We start from the raw sequence: 11503 nt of genomic DNA on the forward strand, positions 1-11503 counted from the left end.
AGGTTGGGTTTTGATTTGATTTGATGATGTCCATTTACCCACTAAAATGGGGCGAACAGAATCGGTCAGGAAACACACCTCCAAGACTGAAATCTTGTTTTCCTAATGAGAAACAGAAAAACACAAGTGCCAATCGGCATGTTCAGTCACTCTTTAATGTGTGGGCTAGATCATTATTGAAATACAGCAACAGGTTTCATCAAGGTGAAGGCGTTAGCTGAAACGCGTTGGTGTATTTTAATAATGAACTAGCCCACTCATGAAAAGCTTTTTAACTTGCAAACCCACACGAGTGCCTTGACTTGGAATTTTTTATGCCACTTATCAAAGATATTGAGTGTTTGATTGATTTTAAAAGTGGCTCAAGATGCTCTGGGGATCATACCGATGCACACATTAAATCTAAATCAGGTGGTTACAAAATGTGGCACTATGTAGGGAATAGAGTGCCATTTGGGATTTATTGAGATGACTGCATAGTGGTCACCAGTTAGCATAGCCATAAAGTTCTAAAATCTGATTGGAAACCTAACCATAAACTTAATCACACTGCTAACCTTACTAAACCTTACCTTAAATGCAGACCAAAAAGCACAACTTTTTTTTTACAATATAGACAATTTTGACTTTGCAGCTGTCCCATCTAGCGAAAAAAAACTATCAGTTCTGCCTTAAGGGCAAGACTCACTTAGCACTTATTTGTAGTTATTCTTTTTCCATTCGCTTTTTTAGTACTATTCCCCTTCAAGACCAGCTCCTACTACTTATTTTTCTTCAATAATCAATATCTTTATTGTCCCGAATGTTAAAAATCTATGTGTCATTGGTGGATTTAGAGTGTGGTATTTTAATAGTTACAATACAGTACCTGCATCAACATAGCTTGTTTCTCCACCATCTTCTTGGCATTAAGGTCCTCCTGAGTGTCTTCCGTCAGGTATCGCCAGTGTAGGGAGACATCCCTGCAGCTGTTCAGAGAGGTCTTGTCTAGAAGACCTGAAACAAACAGCTTCTGCACTAAAATCTTTGAGGGTATGACGACAAGCAGCCATCCCTCAAAGGTTACAGCAGTCCATACTGTAGATCTAATCGATATGTGGTCCATTGAAGGACGACTACTTGAGATTGTTCATAACAGAATGAGAGAATTCGGATTGAAATTCTATTCCGTCTGCACTACGGAAACCTTGGTGATGTCACAAGGCGTTTCGTGTTTAAAAGCATGGAATGAGAAAATTATTCAGAGATAGTGGTTCAAATATTGAACAGTTGTTGAAAAGGTAAATGTCTTTTGTTTGAAAAATAGAAAACTATTATGGTATTTTAAAATTATTCTTTTTTTATATATATAAGAATTGGACCATCATTATGCAAATGTAGAATGAAGGCTACTTAACAACATTGTAACGACACCGCCAAGGGAATTGTTGTACCGATTGCTAAGCAAAGGTTTGTTGTTCTTCCATCTCATCAATATGCAGGGAGAACAGCTCAAGGTATGAAGCAGTTAAGCAGAGGCATAGAGCTTTAAAAGGGTAGCCTTGCAAAACAAAGTCATCACCATGGCATAGCTATTTAGCCCTGATATGTTTCTCTATGGGGCTGATTCAAGGAAATGTCAACAGGTACTTCAATCTAGACAAAAGGAGACAGTGCAGAATATACCGCTGTCCCTGAACAGAGCCAGATAAACACTGTGCATATCAGGTGGCATAAGGGGTCAGCGAAGTGCACATGCACAGGTTCACTTCTGCACACACTGAATCTGCAATATGATCGACCATATAAACTAGCAGCTAGGGAAGGTATGGAGTAATATTAAGGTAGTCTCAAGGTATTGCTCGCCTGAGGTAGAGTACCTCATGATAAGCTGTAGACCACACTATCTACCAAGAGAGTTTTCATCTACATTTTTCAAAGCCGTCGATTTACCACCACAAACCGACGCTGGCACTAAGACTGCACTCTACGAGCTGAAAAAGGCCATAAGCAAACAAGAAAATGCTCATCCAGAAGCGGCGCTCCTAGTGGCCGGGGACTTTAATGCAGGCAAACTTAAATCCGTTTCACCTCATGTCACATGTGCAACCAGAGGGGAAAAAAACTCTAGACCACCTTTACTCCATAGTAGAGGTCGACCGATTATGATTTTTCAATGCCGATGTCGATACCGATTATCGGAGGACCAAAAAAAACACTACCGATTAATCGGCCAATTTTTTTTACATTATTTGTAATAATGAGAATTACAACAATACTGAATGAACACTTATTTTAATTTAATATAATACATCAATAAAATCAATTTAGCCTCAAATAAATAATGAAACATGTTCAATTTGGTTTAAATAATGCTAAAACAAAGTGTTGGAGAAGAAAGTAAAAGTGCAATATGTGCCATGTAAGAAAGCTAACGTTTAAGTGCCTTGCTCAGAACATGGGAACATATGAGAGCTGGTGGTTCCTTTTAACATGAGTCTTCAATATTCCCAGGTAAGAAGTTTTAGGTTGTAGTTATTTTTTATAGGACTATTTCTCTCTATACGATTTGTATTTCATATACCTTTGACTATTGGATGTTCTTATAGGCACTTTAGTATTGCCAGTGTAACAGTATAGCTTCCGTCCCTCTCCTCGCTCCTACCTGGGCTCGAACCAGGAACACATCGACAACAGCCACCCTCGAAGCAGCGTTACCCATGTAGAGCAAGGGGAACAACTACTCCAAGTCTCAGAGCGAGTGACGTTTGAAACGCTATTAGCGCGCACCCGCTAACTAGCTAGCCATTTCACATCGGTTACACCAGCCTAATCTTGGGAGTTGACAGGCTTGAAGTCATAAACAGCGCAATGCATTGTGAAGAGCTGCTGGCAAAACGCACGAAAGTGCTGTTTGAATGAATGCTTATGAGCCTGCTGGTGCCTACCATCGCTCAGTCAGACTGCTCTATCAAATCATAGACTTAATTATAATATAATAAACACACAGAAATACGAGCCTTTGGTCATTAATATGGTTGAATCCGGAAACTATCATTACATTTACATTTACGTCATTTAGCAGATGCTCTTATCCAGAGCGACTTACAAATTGGTGCATTCACCTTATGATATCCAGTGGAACAACGACTTTACAATAGTACATCTATATCTTTTTTCGGGGGGGGGTTAGAAGGATTACTATATCCTATCCCAGGTATTCCTTTAAAGAGGTGGGGTTTCAGGTGTCTACGGAAGGTGGTGATTGACTCCGCTGTCCTGGCGTCGTGAGGGAGCTTGTTCCACCATTGGGGTGCCAGGGCAGCGAACAGTTTTGACTGGGCTGAGCGGGAACTGTGCTTCCGCAGAGGTAGGGGGGCCAGCAGGCCAGAGGTGGATGAACGCAGTGCCCTTGTTTGGGTGTAGGGCCTGATCAGAGCCTGAAGGTATGGAGGTGCCGTTCCCCTCACAGCTCCGTAGGCAAGCACCATGGTCTTGTAGCAGATGCGAGCTTCAACTGGAAGCCAGTGGAGTGTGCGGAGGAGCGGGGTGACGTGAGAGAACTTGGGAAGGTTGAACACCAGACGGGCTGCGGCATTCTGGATGAGTTGTAGGGGTTTAATGGCACAGGCAGGGAGCCCCGCCAACAGGGAGTTGCAGTAATCCAGACGGGAGATGACAAGTGCCTGGATTAGGACCTGCGCCGCTTCCTGTGTAAGGCAGGGTCGTACTCTGCGAATGTTGTATAGCATGAACCTACAGGATCGGGTCACCGACTTGATGTTAGCGGAGAACGACAGGGTGTTGTCCAGGGTCACGCCGAGGCTCTTAGCACTCTGGGAGGAGGACACAATGGAGTTGTCCACCGTGATGGCGAGATCATGGAAAGGGCAGTCCTTCCCCGGGAGGAAGAGCAGCTCCGTCTTGCCGAGGTTCAGCTTGAGGTGGTGATCCGTCATCCACACTGATATGTCTGCCAGACATGCAGAGATGCGATTCACCACCTGGTTATCAGAAGGGGGAAAAGGAGAAGATTAATTGTGTGTCGTCTGCGTAGCAATGATAGGAGAGACCATGTGAGGATATGACAGAGCCAAGTGACTTGGTGTATAGCGAGAATAGGAGAGGGCCTAGAACTGAGCCCTGGGGGACGCCAGTGGTGAGAGCACGTGGTGCAGAGACGGATTCTCGCCACGCCACCTGGTAGGAGCGACCTTTCAGGTTGGACGCAATCCAAGAGTGAGCCGCGCCGGAGATACCCAACTCGGAGAGGGTGGAGAGGAGGATCTGATGGTTCACAGTATCAAAGGCAGCAGATAGGTCTAGAAGGATGAGAGCAGAGGAGAGAGAGTTAGCTTTAGCAGTGCGGAGAGCCTCCGTGACACAGAGAAGAGCAGTCTCAGTTGAATGACCAGCCTTGAAACCTGACTGATTTGGATCGAGAAGGTCATTCTGAGAGAGATAGCAGGAGAGCTGGCCAAGGACGGCACGTTCAAGAGCTTTGGAGAGAAAAGAAAGAAGGGATACTGGTCTGTAGTTGTTGACATCGGAGGGATTGAGTGTAGGTTTTTTGAGAAGGGGTGCAACTCTCGCTCTCTTGAAGACGGAAGGGACGTAGCCAGCGGTCAAGGATGAGTTGATGAGCGAGGTGAGATAAGGGAGAAGGTCTCCGGAAATGGTCTGAAGAAGAGAGGAGGGGATAGGGTCAAGCGGGCAGGTTGTTGGGCGGTCGGCCGTCACAAGACGCAAGATTTCATCTGGAGAGAGAGGGGAGAAAGAGGTCAAAGCATCTCGATCATCTCAAAAACAAAAGTTTTTTCTTTCAGTGAAATACGGAACCGGTCCGTATTTTATCTAACGGGTGGCATCCCTAAGTCTAAATATTCCTGTTACATTGCACAACCTTCAATGTTATGTCATAATTACGTAAAATTCAGGCAAATTAGTGCGCAACGAGCCAGGCAATGAACGTAAGAGCAGTGACACATTTCATGTTAGCAGGCATTATTAACTAAATATGCAGGTTTAAAAATATATACTTGTGTATTGATTTTAAAGAAAGGCATTGATGTTTATGGTTAGGTACATTGGTGCAACGACAGTGCTTTTTTCACAAATGCGCTTGTTAAATCATCACCTGTTTGTCGAAGTAGGCTGTGATTCGATGAGAAGTTAACAGGCACCGCATCGATTATATGCAACGCAGGACACGTTAGATAAACTAGTAATATCATCAACCACGTGTAGTTAACTAGTGATTATGTTAAGATTGATAGTTTTTTATAAGATAAGTTTAATGCTAGCTAGCAACTTACCTTGGCTTCTTGCTGCCCTCACGTAACAGGTAGTCAGCCTGCCATGCAGGCTCCTCGTGGAGTGCAATGTAAGGCAGGTGGTTAGAGCGTTGGACTTGGACTAGTAACCAGAAGGTTGCAAAAACGAATCACCGAATCCCCCCTGAACAAGGCAGTCAACCCCCGTTCCTAGGCCGTCATTGGAAATAAGAATGTGTTCTTAATCTGACTTGCCTAGTTAAATAAAGGTGTAAAAAAATATATATAAAAAATAATAATAAATCTGCAAATCGGTGGCCAAAAATACCGATTACCGATTGTTATGAAAACTTGAAATCAGCCCTAATTAATCGTCCATTCCGATTAATCGGTCGACCTCTACTCCATACACAGAAAAAAGCTCTCCCTCACCCTCCATTTGGCAAATCTGACCATAATTCTATCTTCCTGAATCCTGCTTACAAGCAAAAACTAAAATAGGAATTACCGATGACTCGCTCAATACGGAAGTGGTCCAATGACGTGGATGCTACACTACAGGACTGTTTTGCTAGCACAGACTGGAAAATGTTCTGGGATTCATCCAATGGCATTGGGGAGTATACCACCTCAGTCACCGGCTTCATCAATAAGTGCATCGACAACGTCCCCCCCACAGTGACTGTACGTACATATTCCAACCAGAAGCCATGGATTACAGGCAACATCCGCACCGAGCTAAAGGCTAGAGCTACCACTTTCAAGGAGCAGGACACTAATTCGGACTCTTATAAGAAATCCCGCTATGCCCTCAGACAAACCATCAAACAGGCAAAGCGTCAATATTGAGATTGAATCCTACTACACCGGCTCTGACGCTTGTTGGATGTTTTTTTATTTTATTATTTATTTAACCTTTATTTAACTAGGCAAGGCTTACAAACTATTACGGACTACAAAGGGAAACACAGCCGCGAGCTGTCCAGTGACACGAACCTACCAGATGCGCTAAATGCCTTTTATGCTCGCTTCGAGGCAAGCAACACTGAAGCATGCATGAAGCTGTTCCGGACGACTGTGTGATCATGCTCTCCGTAGCCTATGTGAGCAAGACCTTTAAACAGGTCAACATTCACAAGGCCGCGGGGCCAGACGGATTAACAGGACGTGTACTCAGAGCATGTGCGGACCAACTGGCAAGTGTCTTCACTGACATTTTCAACCTCTCCCTGACCGAGTCTGTAATACCTACATGTTTCAAGCAGACCACCATATTCCCTTTGCCCAAGAAAGCTAAGGTAACCAGCCTAAATGACTACCGCCCCATAACACTCATCTTGGTAGCCATGAAGTGCTTTGAAAGGCTGGTCATGGCTCACATCAACACCATCATCCTAGAAACCCTAGACCCACTCCAATATGCATACCGCCCCAACAGATGACGCAATCTCAATCGCACTCCACACTGCCCTTTCTCACCTGGACAAAAGTAACACCTATGTGAGAATGCTGTTCATTGACTACAACTCAGCGTTCAACACCATAGTGCCCACAAAGTTCATCACTATACACCATCATTAAGTTTTCTGACGACACAACGATGGTAAGCCTGATCACCGACAACGATGAGACAGCCTATAGGGAGGAGGTCAGAGACCTGGCAGTGTGGTGTCAGGACAACAACCTTGCCCTCAATGTGAGCAAGACAAAGGATCTGATTGTGCTACACAGGAAAAGGAGGGCTGAACACATACCTATTCACATCGATGGGGCTGTAGTGGAGCGGGTTGAGAGTTTAAAGTTCCTTGGAGTCCACATCACCAACAAACTATCATGGTCCAAACACACCAAGTCAGTCGTGAAGAGGGCATGACGATACCTTTCCCCCTCAGGAGACTGAGAAGATTTGGCATGGGTCTCCAGATCCTCAAAAAGTTCTACAGCTGCACCATTGAGAGCATCCTGAGCGGTTACATCCCCGCCTGGTATGGTAACTGCTTGGCATCCGACCGTAAGGTGCTACAGAAGATAATGCATATGACCCAGTACATCACTGGGGCCAAGCTTCCTGCCATCCAGGACCTATATACTAGGCGGTGTCAGAAGAAAATTGCCAAAGACTCCAGTCACCCAAGTCATAGACTGTTCTCTCTGCTCCCGCACGGCAAGCGGTACCAGAGCGCCATGTCTAGGTCAAAAAGGCTCCTTAACAGCTTCTACCCCCAAGCCATAAGACTGCTGTGCAATTAATCAAATGGCCACCCGGACTATTTGAACCCCCCCCTTTGCTTTTACACTGCTGCTACTCGCTGTTTATTATCTATGCACAGTCACATGTGACAAATACAATTTGATTTGATAATAGCTGCTGAGAGCAGTATTCTTCATGTAGAATACTGGAGAGGGGAATATGCAGTGATGTAGTAGTAAAAAAAAAATAGGTGGGTTAACTGATCACCGGTCACGGTGAAAAAAGTTATGCTCCCTATACTTTCAATGTATTTTTTCAGCAAAACTATGTTTAGTTGCATTTACCCTCCACTACACAGGGAGGATAGATATTCTCATGTAACACCACAGAGTCCTTTGAATGATAGCTTAGACATGTTTTGGAGGGGTAGAGGGTGGGGGGGTACATGGTGGCTCACCTAAAATCCTCTTGGCAAGATGAACAGGGAGACCCCGGATGAAGTCTCTGTATCGGCAGACCCCAGACAGAGAGGTGGAGGACCGAGGGACCACCATCAGAGCAGGGTCGTCTGAACAGGTGGAGTCTGTGTCACTATCCTCCTTCACCACCCCCATACACACACTGCCAATGCCCTGCAGGCCTTCAGAGGTAGGGCTGGCACCCACCACCGCCCATGGAGCTACATGGAGTTGGCAGCTCTTGGCTGAAAATAAAGAAACACAGTGAGGTAGAAATTCATAGTGGACTGGATATGGGGAACTTTGAAGAGTGCACAAACATTTGACCAACCAAAATGTCAATGATCATTGTAGTCTACTTCGATTACAATAATAATAATTTATTGGGTGCTTATATTTGTCCAATTAATCAAACATGACATTTTTATCATAACCATTCAGTAACACAGGTACCCCCACTGCAGGAGCGGACTGGGACAAGAATTCGGCCCTGGCATTTTATCCACACCAGCCCACATCACTGCGCACACCGCCAGCTCACCATTTTGTTTGCCTCCCAGTCTCAGCATGTTTTCTGCTGTCACTCTGTGCTTCTTCCTGGTCTCTGTCTGTCTGCTTATTAACCATTATACGTTCTACACCTACCCTAAGTGTTAATTACTATTACAGGGCTCCTAACGTCATCCCCAAGCTATTGCACACTGAGCATATACAGTAAGTCTGGGATATCAATGATTCAAAGTAGGCCTTAGTGGGAGTGAATTCTATGGGAGTGACCTACGGACTAATGTATTTGTCATCATTTCATTTTAGTGAATCACATGACTGCATGTGATTCACTAACATCACAACATTTCCCGTTGGTGTCACTGGGTAAATTCAATCAATTTAATTTACCACAGGTGTACTCCAATCAAGTTGGAGGATGATCAATGGAAACAGGATGCACCTGAGCTCAATTTCGAGTCTCATAGGAAAAGGGTCTGAATACTTATGTAAATAAGGTATTTCTGTTTTGTTTTTTTAATACATTTGCAAAACGTTCTAAAACCCTTTTTTTCACTTTGTCATTATGGGGTATTGTGTGTAGATTAATGAGGGATAAAAATAAAGTAATACATTTTAGAATCAGGCTGTAATTTAACAAAATGTGGAAAAAGGGAAGGGGTCTTAATACTTTCCAGAATGCACTGTATTTATAAAACAAAATGTGTGTACATTTCAACCAGCCCACCCAACTAAAAAATGGTCCAGCCCATCTGGCATATGCCAGAATTGCCAAATGGCCAATCCAACCCTGCCCCACTGCCCTTACAGGTTGACCATAGATAAGCCTACCGTTGCTGACATTCATTCCTGATGGCAACAAAACACAAAAACATTTCTAACAGCAACACTCACAGAACTCTGGATCATGGCATGTCTCCTGGCCTCCATCGATTGTGTCGATGTCAGTTTCATGGTGCATGTTGACAGTGTCATAGAAGGAGCTGGCCCAGGTGAGGAGGTCCAGGTCTGGATGACCCTCCTGAGAGTTGAAAGAGTAGGTGGATTCTGGGATAGAGGAGGTGTCATCCTCATGATCCTCATCCTCCAGCACTGTAAAGAGAGGTTAGATTATTATGGGTTAAAAATACATCCAGTTTTTCAAATTAGCCTACAATTCATAAAGATAACTTTCACACTTTATGATATATATATATATATATATATATCATAAAAATAAAAATAGTAAGACAATAAATAAAAGTTATATTATATTACAGGGGTTAGTAGTATAAAGTAAAAATCCACCCAAAACCACTCATTCCTATAATTTACAGTGTTGCACAACACTAATATGTGACAAGGTTGGTAGCAACATGTGAATATCGTTGTGGAAATCTGTTGCAGCTCAAGTCGACTACAACACCCACAATGCAATTTTATCTCTATGGGCTGGCTACCTGCATAGTACCTACTAGCAAGCGTAGCTACATACACAATAATACCAAAGTCAATATCGGCATGTGAAGTTGCTAGGTAGCTGTAAAAATCGCCTACAAATTGCACTGCACTATCAATTTAGGAGTCTACAATATCCCCATGTTCAACCAGCAGATCTGTGCGTCAGAGAGGAGTATGATATTCGCAATGGAACCATGAAATGCACCCTGGACTGAAGAGGCAGACAAACTGGAGAAACGTTTGACCCTCTTAAATTACACATTTCTCGAGGTAGCAATATCGCAAAAATGGCTCATTCGAGAGAAGTCGAACTCCCGCATTGTGACATCAGCCAGTATTGAAATCTGACAAGTATGAAATACATTTTTGCGATAAGTCGTATTCCTATTAACTTCCAGTGTAGTGAGAGTGGTTTTATCGCAATACTACGTCATACCAGCCCAATTTCTGCATACTTGAACGACAATAGCTCACATACACATGAAATGACCCAGGGAATTCACATACACATGAAAACATGAAATGACCCAGGGAATTCACATACACATGAAATGACCCAGGGAATTCACATGAAAACATGAAATGACCCAGGGAATTCACATACACATGAAAACATGAAATGACCCAGGGAATTGATAGAACATCGCTCAGAGATGCACAAACACATTCAAAATGGGTGAATCTTTACTAAAGTACCTGTACCGTTAAGTTGGAGGAAGGCCCGTTTTGCTCTAACTATAAGCACACTTGTCAAGTTTCCAAGCATGTGAAGAAGCCCTGTATCGCAGAGGGAAAGAATTCCTAAAAGATAGTTGGATTTTGTCCAGTGGTGGCTGCGACTGAACCAGTCCCAAGTGTCAACCATCTCCATCCCAAGAAGTTTGGTGTCAAGCGCTCGGTCCTGGCTCCAAGTGGTCATATCTTCTGAAACACTTGACTTCTGTCGTGACCTGGTATAGGTGAAATCTTTCCCAAATGTCACTTGCAGTACTCTTTGGATGGTTTCGAGAATCTCGACACTTTGGCACCGCACGAGAATGCCAGTAAGGAATCTCCTTTTGGACGAGTCCCCTGCGCGCGACATCCACTGGGTCGAATCGTGGAGCTTGGAAGTGAAGATGCAAGATTGGCAATTTCCACAGATGTTGAAATCTGCATCTTCCTTCTTGCAACAAAGCCTGCCCACTGTGTCGACTCTATATCCACACTGTTCTTTTGATCCAAAGCGTTTCATTGCGTTGGTTTATTAAGCGTAGTTTAATTCCAAATCTTTTTTAAAAAAAAGGTACGTTTCCGACTGGCTGCACTGCAACCTGGTTGGAACTTCTTATCGCTGTAGCTTGGTTGTTGCCATGCGACTAGCCCAAGGGTTGCTGGTCAACTTTTTTTTGTTGGTTGCCTGGAAACCCGAGGTTGTATTGAATTCTACATCGGGCAGAAATGAGCGTTTGAATCAGGAAAGTTTCCTCTCACAACCTTTAAAAGCCAGAATGTTGAATAAATTGATATTTTAACGTACACTACCGGTTGTCGGTGCGGTTGGTTGTTTTCGCGGTAGGAATGTGAGACGATATAGGAAAGTATAATCACGTCAACCTTTCAAAGCACTGGTAGTGCTTTCAGATTTCGATCATTAAGGCATGATCAGCACCATG

The 11503-nt window shown here is 43.7% G+C and overlaps 1 protein-coding gene across 2 annotated transcripts in view; it reads right to left on the reverse strand.

Moving 5' to 3' along the window:
- fbxw10 (F-box and WD repeat domain containing 10) overlaps positions 1-11281 on the reverse strand; it is a 28058-nt gene extending 16777 nt beyond the window's left edge. Inside the window, exons 1-4 of one of the 2 annotated variants that reach the window (XM_014179840.2) lie at positions 10551-11281; positions 9303-9500; positions 7901-8146; positions 869-996 (exon numbers count right to left, since the gene is read on the reverse strand). In XM_014179840.2, the coding sequence (XP_014035315.1) occupies positions 869-996; positions 7901-8146; positions 9303-9500; positions 10551-11082 (1104 nt within the window). In that variant the 5' untranslated portion in view covers positions 11083-11281. Of the gene's footprint in view, positions 1-868; positions 997-7900; positions 8147-9302; positions 9501-10053; positions 10473-10550 lie in introns of those variants that run through there. The other variant, XM_045709994.1, reaches the window with a different exon arrangement.
- Positions 11282-11503: the final 222 nt, after the last annotated feature.

The sequence above is a fragment of the Salmo salar genome, chromosome ssa28, assembly GCF_905237065.1.
Source record: "Salmo salar chromosome ssa28, Ssal_v3.1, whole genome shotgun sequence".
NCBI classification, from domain to species: domain Eukaryota; kingdom Metazoa; phylum Chordata; class Actinopteri; order Salmoniformes; family Salmonidae; genus Salmo; species Salmo salar.